Here is a 17,510-nt window from a genome sequence, read left to right on the forward strand (position 1 = left end):
TTTAAATGTCACAAGAATGACACCTTGCAATTTTAATGAAACAGGGATGATAAAATTATCTTCACTGTGCTTTAAGCATCGTATCTGGAGAAATAAACTGTGCATGGCATTCTCCTGGTTTGTGACTGATAACTGAGCAAAGTATCATTCTAAATGTTGTGATTTTATGGTTACTTCTTTTACTTAAGTGTAATGTAACCTATGTTTACTACTGCTAATTTAATTTTTTTTTAATCAAAAACTGTCAAAGTAGAGTATTCTCTTCATAGTGGGTTTTGTGGGTATTTGTAATGAGAACTTGAGGTGATATCAGTATGGATATTTTTATGTTTCACATTTATCTCACTGAACAATTTACAGCAATAAAAGAGATCTGTAAGATGGTTTATGGAAGTGAATCATAGTTTTCCAGTAATGGCATTAGAGGTTTATATGTGTTCCATAGGGAAAGTCTTTATCTGAAGCAAAACTGGTAACTTTCTATTAAAATGTCTCAGGTTTTTGACAAGAAACAGAATGTCTCTAGTTGATTAAAAACCAGGAAAAGAAAATTCTGTCCATGAAAGGAATACAGTTAGAGTGGGGACCTCTTAAACCAGTCCTTTTCTTGTAAGCACGAGAGACTGCCTCCAACTGTCAAATGCAAACTGGTGACTGGACTTCAACGTGCTGAGTCCTAACACTTACAAGGACTAGATTGGCCTATGAGCTACTTAAAGACAGAGAGCCATGCTGTATTATTTTTCGTCTGTGCTCCAGCGCCCAGCATGGTGCTTGACTCAAAGTCAATGGCTAGTCTATATTTGCTCAGCAGATGCCAGCCAAGTCCTGAGGGAAGACGCTTGAGAGGAGAGAGTGCATTCCCTCTCCTAAATTTACCAACCGCCTTCCATTTAAAAAGCATTTGACGGCTTTGCAAGCGATACAGGCAATTTTATTTAAATTAAAATGCTATAGCTGTAGTCAGGTGAAGTGGGCCCTTTAAAGATGGAGAAATTGAGTAACTGAAAGATAATTCTTTCGGAGGTACTAGGTTTTCTTTTCCTACCCCACCCAAGTTCTTTTTAAGTGTCTCTGGCATTTGTAAAAGAGCAGGAGGTCTTGTCGCACACTGCAGCTGGATACCCAGGTGGTTTACTGATATTCAGAGGGGACTGCTCTGGCATGAATCCTAGGGCGGCATCACACAGCTGTCATGAGCTGCTCTGAGGCCAGAAGTGGCAGATGTTACTGATATCTGACAGGCAGTCAGATCATCAGACATAGGAGGACATGAATGTAAAATGCAAAATATCTGACCCAAATATTTAATAATCACAGACCCTTTCCATCTAGTTCTCAAAAATCTCATCTACATATAACTTTTTCACGGTTTGAATTTATTTGTAGGATTAATTGTACAATGAGGAAAGCACAAATTCCAATAATTCTAGGTTTGTCTTAGTTAACATTCCCTTTAAAAGCACTACAAATTCTTCCAAAACCTCCACTATTTATCACACTTTAAGATTATTATTTGAAAGGTGAAAAAGTGTGACTCTATCACCTATTATTTCTTGTGTTCTTTTCTTCATGAATTATCTGCTTGTGACCATCTATGCTAATAAAAAAGCAATACTTTGTAGTAAGTATGAAAAGCTAGGCACTAATTTTTTTCAAGAAGAACCACCTTATATTTCACAGGATTTTCAATATCCGGTAGGCTTCTTGATTTTCGTTTCTTGCCTACTGTATTCATACATATCATTTAAGAGAAAGAAGATTTGCCACAGCACCATCAGGACTTTGTGTTGCTCTGCTGATCTAGAGGATAATTGGGAATTTCTGCAATATCAGCTGTCCAAATAAGATGTGGAATAATGACAGGTAACAGTTCTCCCAATGCCAGGACATACTGTAGCCATAATGTTTGGGAACTGTGGAGGTCAGAATGCTTAAAGGCGAAGAAAAGTTGTTGAGAGGCAAAGAATAATAGTAGAATTTACATTATAAACTGTTGGCATGTCACCACTATTTGTTTTAACTCCCAGGAAGGGGTATTTGTGTTTGAGAGGAGTGGGAGACGGGGTTAAAAGGACTCCATCTGTGACTGCCGCCACCCGCCATACCTCTGATACACACCAGTTCATATACACACTGTCTCAGTTCCAGCTCCGAATAGTTCCTCCACTTATAGTCACTCCCAGTATAAGCACACCTTTTCGTGCTTTTGCTCTATTTTTACTTTTCTTCCTTCCTTGTACCCAATCCCCCACCCCTCAACCCCCAAAGCCACTTGCTAAATCTTAGCATAGGTGGTTGGAAACTTCCCTTAAAGAAACTCATTTCAGAATCAATGTGTTAAGTCCTTTAGAAAATGAGTAGGTGTAAAAGGTCCATTTTGAATGTTGGACTTTCAGGAGGTTCAGTTCTACGTTAACATAAAAAGTACTTTATAAGGGTAAGTACTTGATAACTGGATATTTTAGAGACAAATTGATGGGCTGTATGAAAAGATGTAGATTCAGCTGAGAATTTTCTACATTTAATGCCAATGTGAAAATAAATTACTCAAACAAATTGCCCTAATATATGGCTATTTCTCCAAAAATTCTTTTGGAGAACAAAAGTGCTTTTATAGTTTTCCCTGTCTTTATAACATTTGAGACCTTTCTAAAATAAAACTCCCAAATTTGAAAGAAAAAACACATTGCCTCATGATAAGTTCTACAGTGTCATTTCTCATACTTTCTCGTTCGGAGAATGTTCTCCTTACCATGTTCTTCTAATACAGCTAGAGTGAAGTAAGCTCACCTAAGGAAGAAAATTCAGATTAAAATTTTGGAGAGTTTTATCATTTCATCTAAAAATCTGATCTCTAAAAGTGGTCTTTAATCTCTATAAAGAGATTAATCTGAATCGTAGTAATACAGGAGAAAGTTAGTCATTATCAACCTCACTTCGTCTTCTTTTGCTTATGAATTTTCTGAGGACTATCAAGGTTAAGTGACTTGTTCCAAATTCTACAATCAATTTGTGTTTATTTCAAGTCTAGAATCTAGCTTCTCAATTTCAAGCCTGATGCTTTCTTCTCTTTTTCCTACAAAAAAAATTCTATTTTTTAAAAAGCATTAAATTATCAGGTACTGGGTAGATTACTCAGACACGTTGAATCTGTGATCTCTGGCAACTCAGGTGAGCACTTGAAGGCCACAGCAACTTGATATACAAGAGCCTTCATCTTGAGATGTTGTGATGATATCAGGGTACGACCTGAGCTCTGGAGACCTCTTCTAGATCATATAGATCAGATCATATAGATCTCCACACTGTGCAATGAAAACTAGGTCCAGAGACAAACCCGCCAGTTAAAGAAGACATTTCCCAAATCAAAAAGACCATAAGGAATAACGGGCATGTTTCATGTCAAGAATGAGTGGAAAATGCCTACTCAGCCCCTTCGGTCTGCCCTTTTTGAATAATGACTTCCATGCTTCTTGTGTTTGTGCCAACTCATCAGGGATCACAGTGCCTTCAGGATCGCAGTGAAGGCTCTTTTAGACCTTGTTTAATTGTAAGAATTAAAGGATTTTTCACCAGTCTACTTAAAAATGTATAAATAAAGTGGAGAGTTGAAGTGCTAACAGGGATTATTTGAAACAAACAATGAAAATAGAATGAAGTAAGCTGAAAAGTGAGTCATGTATCTTGTTTCATTTTTCCCTTTGCCAGAACCAAAAAAAAAAAATAGCTTTCATTCCTAATTCCACTTAACAGTAGATACGTTTTGTGTACAGTGTAATTTTCCTGTATCAGTATTAATAGATAGATTAGTCAGTATGTATCGAGCATCAGTATTTTAAGCATTTTTTTAAACTTTGCAAACACTGAATTAACATTATATTTAGGTTGTGACTCTTTTCACTATGTGTGAATTATACCAGTTACATAAAGTGAAACGTGATGATGAAATTCAGTTTCATAAAGTGACTTTCAATTTCGTATGTTGATGAAATTCAGTTTCATAAGGTGAAACGTTTGATACTTTTTCTCAAAGAGGTAATAAAGTGGTTCAGGAGATAAGACTAATACATATGTAAACTATATATATATAAATTATGTATATATATATACACATAAACATACATGCACACACACAAACATTTATCAAGATGGCAAACTATGCAGAACTCACAGCTCATTGTAGTGGGGTGGGAGAGAGGTAAGTAGTACGTGTGATGAGTCAGTGAGAACTGAGATCAATAAACGATAGCATAGTTAAGAACTGTTTACTAGAAGAAAATATACATGGATTGAGCTCAACAGGGAGGATATAATAGATAAGGGAAAGCACTTACATTAATTCTTCATTTTGGTCCCCCAGATTATGTCAAATTATTACCTTCCTCTCTATTTCCCTTGCCATCCCTCTAGTTCAAGTCATTCTCATCTCTTTCCTAGATTATTGCAATACACCCCTTTAATCAGTCTCCCCTATTTCATTCCAGTTCATTTTCACATAAAGAGGTGCACTGCATTGCCTTACTTCTCACAACAACCCCCTGAGGTAGGTTCTTCAAGTCTCACGTTATTACCTAAAACCTGAAGCACTGAAAGATGAGTTCACCCAGCTAGTAAGTGGTGGGGCTAAGATGTGCTCTCAGGAACTTGAGCCTGCACTCTCCTAACCATTGTGCTATGTGCCCTCCGTGGTAAACTATGGTTGTGGTGGTTGTTCTTGAGGCCATATTAAACATTGACTTTGTGCCAGTGATAGTATGTATGTGGGGTTGGGGGAGGGGCAATAAGGATTAGTAGAAAAACAAGCAGCTGCATGAATCTGGCACAACAGCTGTAAAATCAGAAACAATAGTACCACTAGAACTGAGATTGCAGAGTTGGAGCTTGTGAAGTTTATGAACCTTAATTAAAATGTCACTGATGTAGGTGCCAAAAACCATGAAAAGAATAATGTACGTTAGTTAATTGTCTTCTATCTAGGGAAAGAAAATCAAGTACATGATCAAATGAGCAATGGGCATTTTACATTTTGATTAATAACATTCTCCATCATCAAAGACTCTCATAAAAATACCTGGGAATGAAGACAAGTGATCAGTTAGTCTCAATACTCTGGATGAAAGAGAGTTTGTATTTTATACATGGTCAAATCGACTTGAAAGATATAATATATAAATACTAATCTTTTGGAAGGCTGGACAGTAACAATCAGATATGCTCAGTGATACAAAGTAATTTGGACATTACATGTTCAGGTGGATGAGACATCATGTTTTATTCAGTTTATAACTGTTTGTTTAGACATTGTAAAATAATTTTAGAGAACAAAATGAAGTATTCTCATTGGAATCTAATTGTTTATTCTTTTAAATACCTCACCTAAACCCTAGACATTGATATTGTTAATTCACAAAAGAGGCAAAACTCACCAAAATTTAAGTAAAATATTTTTTAAGAAATAAGAATCAGCTAATGATCTATAGATGTTGGTTTTCCTGAGCAGCAAAAACAATAAAAGTTAATAAACAAGTAACATTTTTTTTCTTCCCATATGAAGTATTAGGCATGGTGCTTGATACAATCTTTTTAGGGTCTTAGGAAGTAGTTACTATTATCCCTGTTTTCCAGTGGGAACATTAAGGTTCCAGTGGGAACATTCATCTTGAAAATGAAAATGATAGTCAAGTGAGAGAGCCACTAGAAAAATTCTGTTTGCTTATTTCCAAGCCCAAGTTCTTAATGACTGTGCCATACTCTTCCTTTTTTTCTTCTTTCTTTCTTTCCTTCCATCCTTTCAAAATATTTATTGAAGGTACACTAAGGGAAATGATCATGGTAGTCACTAAGGACACCACTCAGTTTGAACTCTTTTCACTTTAAGTTTTAATCATATAGTTTTCTGGGAACTGTTCATTTTTTAATTCTTTCATATTACCCAAATGTCTACTAAGTACACAGTAACTGCTCAGTATTTGATCTATTAAATATTTTAATTTTCTATTAACTAACTGGGTATTACCATGACCAGCTATCAGCCTAATTATTGCATAATGCTGTGAATTCCTACCTTGATCTTTTTATTTTAGTGCAAATTTAGGGGAGATGCTTTACCTAGGCAATGCAATGTAAGTATTTATCCATGCATTCTGTGAGCATAGATGGCAATGGAGTACATACTTTATTCCAGGAGTCAGTAGACTATGACCCACAAGCAAAATATGGGCCAATATTCACTGAGTTATGGAACAGTTACCTCCACCTCTGTTATCTCCTAAATATATTTTAAAAACTGCCTCCATCTGTGAAAATCCACAGCAGGGACAGGTTTTCCTTCTGTCTCGTAACTCAGCAATCATCATTGCATTACGCCTATACATGTGCACACACAAAATCTCCTTGCAATTTGGAGTACAACTAAAAATCAGCAGTTTTATATATCCTTACCTTTGCCTATTAGGAGGGAAAGAAGTGAGACCACTGAAACTCTGCTATTAAAGGATTTCAAACTAGATGTTTTTGTCTTTTCTGTGTATGTGTTTGGGGCATAGAACCCATACACCTACAAAACCAGGGTGGGGCCAAGAAGTGGTAGAGTAGTAATAAGTTACCCCACTCACATAACCATGGTGCTAGTTCATATTTGCAAAATGGCAAATTGGGAACCCTGGGGGCAGTTGTAAATCACTGGTTTGTTTGCAATTGGGTTTATTGCATCGTCTGAATTTAGTGAGGGTACAAACTTAAAATAGTTTTATTTTTTTCTCCAATCATTGCTTCAAGCTCTAAAGAATATTCCTTTCCAATCTGATGTCATTTAGGACAGATTCTATAGCTTTCTGATTACTTTCAATTATTAAAAATACTAGTAATGTTCAGTTTAAAGGTTTGATTTCATGAACAATATGTAGTTTCCATTCTCTTCTCTCCCCAGGACAATGCTGATAGGAGCTCTTGGAATGGGGAAGGGCATGGTTTTCTGAGTTGTCACTCCTGCAGTATGTGGGGTCAAATACGAGGGCTAGAGAAATGGCAGGTCTTATCTGGTATATTGTACGATATCTGCCTATTGTTGGCTCAGTGTGGTTCCACTTGCTGCTGGTGGCCTCCATCTATATGATAGTCTTCTGTATACCATTTCACTGTTTTCTGAAAAGTGTTCTGAACTTCACCTCCTGTCTGCTCTGTTATCCAAGGGCCTTTCGAAGAGGGAAATCTTAGTCTCTCCCTTACACCCTGCAAGGTCCCCCACTGCCTTCTCAATGGGACATCTCCTTGCTGATCTGCCATATTGCTAGTCCCACAGCTCATTTTTTTTCTATTCTATATTCTGCTCTCTGTAGAGTTTTGGAACAACTGAAGTCTTGTCTGGTTGTCTCCAAAGACCACTCCCTTCCAGGTTCACTACATCACTGGGCCTATCAATTTTCCTGAGGAAGCTGTTCAATAAATCCCAACTACACCTTCAGGATTCTCTAGACTAGAGGTGGTCCCCATTTCACGATGGTCTTATTTTTCCCCACACTTGGGGCTTTCCCACAAAGTCATTCAGCACATTCTGCTGTGATGGGAACACCCATTGGGTAATCTGCTGATTTTGCTGCTCAGTGAGGGAACAGCAGGAAGTGAAATGCTAGTCTCTCCTTCATTTGTTTAGTTCCCTTAAATGGCCTTCGTGAACGAAGAAAAAAGCTCTTCAGTCATATCTAATCCACAGAGGAGGAGGAAAAGCTCTACCTCTAACACTGCATTCCTCACAGTAAGGAAAAGATTTTCAATTCCCTCTCAAGAATAGCATGTCATATGCTATTTCGTCTGAATTGGGGGCACCCTGCTGAATAGCATGGTCATAGTACACATACCTGAGTACTTTACTAAGTCATGTTTTAAGTGAGAGAGTGTGTGAGTTGGACTATATGGTTACTTTGATAACACATTAAAAATTAATATTGTGTTATTTAGCAAACTTGTTTGTCATAAACCAACAACCATTTCTAATGTTTATTTGTTGTGTTGTGACCTCCAGAGAACTTCCTCAATTCCCAAGGCATGTGGAACAACAGTTGGGTATCATTTTAGTACACTACTCTGCCTAGTTTGGTATTAAAAATATTCCTTAAAAAATGTAATTCAAAATCCCTCCAAAATACGTCTGTTTAAATCTCATAATTCTGCCAGGGGATGCTTTTTTATATTAATCATGGTAGTTAATTTTGAGTTGACCCTTCTTCCGTGCAACCATCATACAGTGACACCTACCACGTAAAAAGCACTGGGCTTGGCTCTGGGAATACAACCATGAGTAAACCTCTCACCCACCCTTTCAGAGTCTACGTTCTAGTAGGGGGGAAAGTGCATAGCCAAGCATGCAAATAAATTGCCAATTATGATAAGAGATGAAGCAAACAAATAGGGTGTTATTAGAGAAAATAACTGGGGTGGGGCACTTTAAATATGGCCATTAGGGAAGATTTCTCTGCTGAGGTGATGTTTTAGCTGAGATGAGAAAGATAGGAAAGAGGCAGTCAGGTGAAGGGCAGACAGAATTGTTTTCCAGGTGTAGGGAAAGTACATGTGGAAGCTTTGGTGTGTGAAAAATTATGTGATTTGTTATTCTAGGAAATGGAAGAGGCCAGTGTCACCATGGTTTATTGACAGAGAAGAAGAGTAGTGTAGCTCTTGGAGGCCCTGATAAAGGATCTTGTTTATATTCACAGCACAATGAAAAACCATTGACGGATTTAGCAGGGACATAAAATAGCATGATTAAAAATTTTAAAGGCCACTCTGATTTCTCAGTACAAAACAAATTATAGGAGAGCAACAGTGAAAGCAGCAAGACAATTAAGAGTCTATTACAACTGCTAGACAAGAGATACCGATGATTAAGACAAGGATGGTGACACTAGAGACAGAGAAAGATGGATAGACAGAGAATTATTTTATAGATAGCTCCACTAGGATTCATTAATGGATGGAATATGAGTGATGAAGGAAAAGAAGAAATCGGTGACTCCTAGGGTATTGTTTGTTTGTTTGTTTGTTGGAGGGGGGCTTCCTGTGGTTGCTTTGTTTTGTTTTTGAATTGACCACCTGGGTGAGTAGTGGCTCCATTTTTTTATGATTAAAAAAAAGAAAAAGAAAAGAAAATCTGGCTGACAAGGTGGGATAAAACAATTCCACTTCAGACATGTTTCTTTGGATGTCTCTGAGGCATATAAGAGGAGGTATCAAGTAGATGTTTGGATACACAAGTCTGGATCTCAGAGGAGAAGTCTGGGCTGAGATGTCACTGTTGAGGATTTGAGTATTCAAATCGTACATAAAACAATAATACAAATAAGGCCACCTAGTGAGTGAATAAAGAAAGAATAATGCCAACATTTAAATAGAAATTTGGAGTGAGAATTATACAGAGGATGAAAAGCAAGATGATCCAAGAAAAGAGTACTAGATATTTGTCAAGGGAAAAATTTGTGATTTTTATCATGGCAGTTTTGTGGGACTGCAGAACTAAACAGCATTTCACAATGAGTAGAAAAGTGGATGAAAATGGAGGAAGAGAGGCAGTATATATCAGTAAATTTTTTATGTTAATTTTAGTGAAGAAGAACAGAAAAATGAGGTATGTCAGATGGGAATATGGACCAAGGGATGAACTTTTTGTTGTGTTTTGTAATTTAAAAAATTTGTTTACCTATTTTTTTCATTGCTGAAAGATAGCAGGTTTTAGGAGATATTATGTAAAGATAGACATAATCTGGTAATGAGGGAAATAATTGCTGTTTCAGGAGAAAATCAGAGGGAAGAACAAACCAGTGAAGTCCTTAAGACAGACTTGAGGGATATGCTGTAGACTGACATACAAGTATTGAATTGTCTTTGGTAGGAGAAGGATCAACCTCTTTCATTTTAATAGGAAGGAAGAATGTAAAGAGGTGTATAACTACAGGAAAGTTTATAGGCTTTATGCTAGAAAGATAAGAAAGTTACTAATCAATTAAATAATTTGATTAGTTAAGAATGAACTACCCAGTCTTTCTAGGAGAATGGTGAATTCCATTCCTCCTTTATAGTAAACATCATTTCAGTGTTCGGATGGAACATCTTTTCCATTAGCATTACAGTATTTAAACAATTACAAAATGAGAGAGACTAGATTGTACATGTAATGCACAAACCACTGTTGATGAGTATAACTTGTTATTTGTCATCTTTCATTTTCTAGAGAAAATAAGTGTCTCTTACTGCTACCCAGGACCAACAGCAGCCATCTTCTAAGATGAGTATAACTTGAGGGATCAATAGGAGAGTCATCTTTTCTTTCAAAATAAGCAGCTCTCCTTAAAATAAGAACAAAGTTAATTACAGATAGCAATAGATATGCCTTTCATTTATTGGGAAAGAAAACCTATAGCACATATGTAAATGCATGTATGTAAATATATGAGTGTGTGTAGTATATGTGTACATATATTGTATCCATTTATTTTATATGTGTATATATAAAATACACACATACAAACATGCTATTACTATAACCTATGGCTATATCATATAATTTTTTGGAATTAAGTGTTTTATGGCTATTTTACTTAATACCTAGCCTCAACAGAACAGTAAATCTAGGATACCAAGAAATATATGACATGTGTCTTCCAAAAGTTCATAGTTCTAAGGGAGCAATAGTGAAGCGAACAGTTTCTTACAATGCAGTACATTACATTTTCTTAATAAAAGTATGTTTAAAGTACCAAAGTCACACAATACCAAACTCCCCACAGAGCTTCCTAGAAGAAATTATCGTGGAAATGGGCTTTATAGTGTGCATGGATGTTGAATAGAGGTAAAGGATACTTAGCATATTTTAATAAGAATAATAACAAATCCAAAGGCCTAAGGTACAGAGGATTCGGACAGCTGAAGGTGAATGTTTGTTTAAAATTCCAGGTGGATGGAGTATAATAGATTGATTTTTCTCCAAATCAAATTTTGTTGTTGACCACGGCATCTAACATGTACAATTCATTCATTCATGGCAGATTTTGGATACCAAATATCTATTACATCAACATTAGGTTAACTATTAGATACTGAAAAATAGGTAGTCTAATAAAGGCACATTAAAAATAATTACATCTTACTTCCACAATTCCAATGCTACTATATTTAAATGTATCAAGCTCTTCCAAATTCGAATCCTTTGCCAAACCCAAGTATACTAGTCCTAAATTTTGTGTCCATCTGATATTTGTTTGAACCGTATAAGATCTGAAGATTTGACCTTGTCTGAGCTAGCCTCAGTTGCTGCTCAGACAATATTACTGCATTATCTACAATGATTGTTATACAACAAAACTCTTTTTTCCAGATTTGGCAATGTGGAGGCTCACTGGAGATTGTGACTTGCTCCCACGTTGGTCATGTTTTTCGGAAGGCAACTCCATACACCTTCCCTGGTGGTACCGGTCATGTCATCAACAAGAACAACAGGAGACTGGCAGAGGTTTGGATGGATGAATTTAAGGATTTCTTCTATATCATATCCCCAGGTAAACAATTTTGCCATTTTTCTTTCTCTGCAGGGCAAAATAAGGTTTTAAACATGCCTAATATGTGTTCCATTATTGCTGCTATTCTACTTGTTTAAATAAAACGTTGTTTATCATCATAATATTATAGAAAATTGTGTTTGAGAAGTTGTATGATGAAGTCAATTTTGACCTAAAATGAAAAAGACTATACTTAATCTCAAATGCCTACATATTTTTTTTCTTCATTCCTTTCTGGGCATAAGTATTATGCTAGAGAAATGAAGTAAGCACTATGGAAAGAGGTCCAAATTTAATTAACATTTATCAGCTCAATTTAAGAAAATTTAAGAGAAGTCAGTCTATATTTTCATGTTACACACATAAATCTGACTGAATTGGTTAAGACATTTTTTTAATGTTTAAACAGAGATGTTTTCTAATGCCTTATTTTCTTAAATATCTGAGTAGGGAAAGATTAAATGACTTCCCACAGAAACAAGATGGAAAATTATGCAGATATAAAAATTTATATTTTTAAAGAATATTTAATGACATGGTAAATTACTCATCAACAGATATGTGGAAAAGTATGTGGGACAATAAACAATTATCCTACTTTAGTTACAGAGAAGGACAGATATGGAAATAGATGCAAACATCAATGGGTATCACTGGGTAGTGAGATCATGAGTAATTTCATTATTTTCCTTATACTTTTTTATATTTTATAAGTTTTCTTTATAAAACATAATATTTATTTTCAGAACTCATTAGAACTAATTTTTTAAAAGTAAATTTTAATAAAGTATGAAAAAATTAAAAGAAAGAATTTAAAAAGTCATTAAAAAAGAAAAAATAAATCATGAGAAAATCCCATTAGTGGATGATGTGATTACGAGAAATTTCATTCTTTATAATTTTCTAGAATTTCTCCAATAGTCATATTACTTATTTAAAAAACTTCTGAGGTATTATATTATTTTTAAGGAAAAAAATGAAACATTATGAGAAGATACTATCAAGAGGAAGACACAGGGTTGCCTTCAAGATCTCAAAGTCTAGACAAAGAAATCAATGCATAAATTAATTTAACAGGAATTCAGCTGTATTGATAAAATAATTTGTAATGTTCTATTTCTGACAGTTTATGAGAGGCTTTATGGGCATCATTGTTGGTATTATGTAACCCTAAGAACAACAACAAAAATCCAGGTCCACATCCTCTTGTCTACATGACCAACTATCACAAGGGTTAGAAAAGCCAGTGAGGGTTCTAATTGACATGCTCTGATTTCCAAAAGTATATATGAGGCTGTGAAAATCCTTCTTTTATACATGAAGAAGGAAATGAACAGTATGAACTTTCCTATTAAGATCCAGCATTCCTTTTCAGAAAAGAAAAACTGGGACAATGCTTGTGTAAATAGGTGATTAGGAGATGGACTTTTTTACACATTTTTAACCGTCTTCTATGTCAAGAAGCTATTGCCAGGAATACTACTTATCTCATGTAGGTACATTTCTCTTTACAAAACGAACCCAGCCCAGATGTTCACAGAGTTGAGTTCAGCAAAAGCATATAAAATTTGCAGCTAGGCAGTGACATTTATATAACCTTTTCATTTTCTTTTGATGATCCTTTTTGAATTCAAATCATTACTTGTAAAACTGTATTAACTCAAACATGAAGAAAGAAGTAATGGGAGAAAGAAATGTGTTTTGTGTGATTACATACAATGTGCATTCAGGAATATAGGTAATGGAGAATAATTGTAACCATATGTATTATATTCACTCATGATGAATATTATTTGCAAAATGTCATGTGTTAGCCTTTTGTATAATTTCCCATTGAGTTAAAAAGGAAGATAAATGGTAGAAACATTTCTCAAAGTGTAATGAGATGACAAGCTTTAGAGTTTAAAGGGTGAGAAGGAATGTCTGCTATCTGGAACTAATGGCTTTATGCTGCTCAACAGGGACTGGTTTGTATATTCTGGAAATTGTAGTTTTCACATTACAATAAATATTATTTGGAAGGTTAGTATTCTTATAAAATGGGCTCATTTAAACCCAGGAAGGTCCTTTGGAAAGCAGTAAAAGGACGCTTGGGGCGGTTGCTGAAAATATCTGGGAATTTCCTACGGGGCATTTATGCTTCTGTATGTCTCAGAGAGAGTCCTGTGGAGTGTTGAGCCTGCCTGCTGTCTGTGGGCCGAGAGGGAAAACCGAAAACACGAAACAAAAAATTGCTTCTCAGTGGAAAAGGAAGAAGGGAAGTAAGCTAGAGTTGGATGCCTGCAAACAATTTTAACCTGAGGCAGGTTTCAGATCACCCAAAAACAGATAAAGTTGGTTGTACTGGGAAAGTCAGGAGTCTGTCATTTGTATGATGTCAAGCCTTTGTTGAGTGGATAACTATTCTTGTCATTACTGATGGTTTCTGTTACTCTTAAAACCATGGATTTCTTTGCTATTATCTAAAGATGTTGGGTTTCTATTTTTCATCTCCTTGGGTAACAGGTAAGTTTGTAATAAGAGAAGTTGGTATGGGGGGAGATTGGAGAGACGTGCACATCCACATTTACACCTAGAATTATATCCTTTTCTGTAGTACACATAAACACACACGTTTATGAAAAACTCTAAAAAGTTTATATTGAGTTTTGTGTATGGAGAACCTCCATAATAACCTATGTAAGGAAAGTGTTATAGTTCTTTCTGGAAACACCTCCATGTATCTGTTCATCTGACCATGCGGTTTTGTGAGGAGACTCCCATTGTTTTATACTAGGGCTTCTATGACCAAATCTTAATCTCCACTTATGCAGTTGTTCAAGATGTAATCCCTAAGTCCTGAGCCTTTATGATTGCATTTTGACAGCAATTTTGCTTACTTCCAATATGCTCTATGAAATACTACTACCTACGTTATTGGTTGGTTTCAGGGATGCTTCAGTTCTGTCCTGAGCTAACTGGGTATTCTTTCTCTCTCAGAAGTGTATTTCCTGCAGTTTTGATACCACGGTCCATCCATTATTACTGTGTGCTATATTGTTTTGTTTTTATTACTTGCCTCTGTATCCAAAGTAGCTCAGAGACTTGTATTTACAGTTCTTAGCAATTTTCCTGTTGCTTTGCAGTTCTTGAAAAAAAATGTGTTGAATAATTAGAAGAATAAATGAGTGACTAACTGAAAGAATGAATTTTAAAAGAGAGCCACTTTTGTTTCTTCTTTTCTATTGAATTCTCCATGGATGTCTGGTCTACACCAGGGCATCTCTTCACAAGAATTGCAGCAAATGGGAACGCTTTGTTCCACCTCTCTAATGCAACCTCCGAATCAATAAAAGAGAGGTGAATGGTACTCTTCATATATCTGCAATATCACTCCCCTGAGTCTGCCATCAGAAGAGAAGGTTCTGTTGGCTTACTTATGTGCCTAGGGTTATATGATTCCACCATAATCACTGGCACACACAATAATATAATCTTACCTTCCAGGACTAATATGAAAGTCTAATGGGCACTAATATAAAAGTCTAATATAAGAGGGCAATAACATTTTCTAATGGAGCAGCATAATACAAAAGCCCATGAATTTAAAATAAAATTACTTTTACGCATGCAGATTTTTACTTCTTTCATGGCCCCATTAATTTAAGGTTAAAATGAGATGTATGAATAGCTACATGTGTGAATTGTTTCATCTGATTTTTAAAAAATATTTGCTATGTGTCCTCATTGTCTTGGCCTATGCCCATTAGCTTATTGGCAATATTGATAGAGTTGCAGTGTCTAATTATGTCTCCTAAATGGGTGTATGAATGACGACTAGAAATACTTTGAAATAGTGTTGAAGAATACGTTTTCAACATTTGTTTAGTTTGCTCTTCGCTTGTCTTTTTAAGGATGTAAATACTAAAGCATCATCGATTTTTAAAGCTCTGTAGCCTCTTAAAGCCTGAGGCAGTTTTTTTACTAATAACTGGGCTTTTTCAGCTTGAGCCCATCTGATTGTCCTAACAAATCCTTTGAAATGATGTGTTGTGAGCAGAAACCACTCTTCACAGAATACCCCGTTATAAATGACAACAGTTTTTCCCCTATTGGTCACCGGTAAAAAGCTGAAGAACTTTAGAGTGTAGTCACCACAGTAACCATCTGTTTGGAATGCTGGCTATTCTATAAATAAATTGATTTTCTTTCTTTGGGGAGGCAGATTTCTAACTGTGTATCAATTGACATGGTGATTAGAAGCAGCTGTTCTGATACAACCTCAGGTTGTTCATCTTCCTTGTCATAATGGACAGCTGAGCTCTTGCTTTGAGCACAAATTGAAAATAAAGTGCTCAAGACTCCCAACACCTACCTTTAAAGGTATGTATGTGTAACTAAGAGAAAGCTTATTTTCCTTGACAGTGTTGTAGTATTTTGATCTGTATTCCAAGTAAGCAGAAGCCACACATTTAAAGAAGGATCCTTGAACTTATTTTGAAGGTTAACTGTCTATTGTTAACCTTTTAAAATGCTTTAGAAAAATCAACTCATCAAAGGTAGCCTTTGTTAATAGCATCTTTGGATCATGATTAAAGTTTAAGGGCTATATTCATGTCTATCTCTTGAAATTTGTATCTATAAAATACAAATGTTTTTCAGCATGCTGATTTGCTTAAAAGAGACAATATTTAATAACCAGCCCTTTGAGTGTAGGGCCTAATTTCTTTTATAAATCATAGAATGTGGTTCCAGGCTGATTTCATAAGCACAGGTTTTGATATTTCCAGCAGAATGTGCAGCATGCAGATATATTTTTCTAATAATCCAAGGATATCAGTTTTTGGTTGGGTTAACATGAATTCATCTGAAAAGACTGTAGCACTTCTGAAAGTAAAGTGCATTTGTACTTATGAATTTTGAATTTTATTATTTAATAAGTGCTTTTTCAGCAGTATCAACCATAGTGTCACTGAGTGAATATGATATTATGAGGAAGAGATGTTAAATCATTTTAATATGCTATGTTGTAGTAACGCTTAATTCGTATACTTGTATGATCCCTTGAAATGCTAAATGTTGAAGTTAAGGATAAATATTGTTGGTATAGTGGACAGACAACTGCTTTTCCTTGCTATAGTCAAGCAAACACTTTTGAATACTTTAATTCTTTGGGGCATTAGGTCAGTTTTTATTGTTGTCATTGTTATTAGTATTTCATGGGTATTTGTATTTTTATCATAGTGACACTACCTTGCTCTGTCTTCATTTGATGAGAATTAATAAGTTCTTGTTCTGCACTGTGCCAGGTAGGGTGATACAAACACAGAAAAGATGTTGCCTTTGCCTTTAAAGAGTGACTGTCTACATCATCATCGTGAATTAGTTCAAGTGGAAAATTATATAAAGTGCTTAGTACATGAGGAATACACGGACAAGAAGTAAAGGGGATACTTATGTGAACTGCCTACATTTTCCTGGTTTCCTGCTTCTCACTCGCAAATTCAAAGTCAAACGAATCTTCAAGTCCTTTCTATTCTACCTGCTAAGTTCTCTCAAATCCATCAGTTATCCTCATTCTCATACCCATCCCGCACCCTGATAATATCCTGATTGTCCTGACGGCTCTCCCTGCCTCAAAGCTTGCCCACTTTTCACTCAGCCTTACAGTGCTGGAGGACCTTCCTAAACTTTGATCTCTCACTTAACCACATATTAACACAAAATCAAAAGCCTGGAATGTGGCTGATAAGGCCCCATGTAATCTGGTCCTTGTCCAGCTTTTCCAGCCTCTGGCTCTATGCTTTCAGCCTTAGCATTCCACCTACCAGCCAGATAGAACCATATTCAGATCCAAAGCTCAACACAGTCCCCTCTGCATTTAGGTTTTTGCACATGTCTCAAACCAAATTTGATGAGTTAATGAATGCTGCCACCTCTGCAGAAAGTACCACCTGCATTCATCATTCATCTATCAAGTTT

At 35.8% G+C, this 17,510-nt stretch overlaps 1 protein-coding gene across 5 annotated transcripts in view; it reads left to right on the forward strand.

Moving 5' to 3' along the window:
- The window catches only part of GALNT13 (polypeptide N-acetylgalactosaminyltransferase 13), a 462,125-nt gene that overhangs the window by 320,215 nt on the left and 124,400 nt on the right, over window positions 1-17,510 (forward strand). For all 5 annotated transcript variants that reach the window (XM_074363678.1, XM_074363673.1, XM_074363674.1 and 2 more), the window contains exon 9: window positions 11,369-11,549. In XM_074363678.1, coding sequence (XP_074219779.1) covers window positions 11,369-11,549 — 181 coding nt within the window. The remainder of the gene's footprint in view (window positions 1-11,368; window positions 11,550-17,510) is intronic.

The sequence above is a fragment of the Camelus bactrianus genome, chromosome 5 (genome assembly GCF_048773025.1).
Source record: "Camelus bactrianus isolate YW-2024 breed Bactrian camel chromosome 5, ASM4877302v1, whole genome shotgun sequence".
Lineage (NCBI taxonomy): Eukaryota > Metazoa > Chordata > Mammalia > Artiodactyla > Camelidae > Camelus > Camelus bactrianus.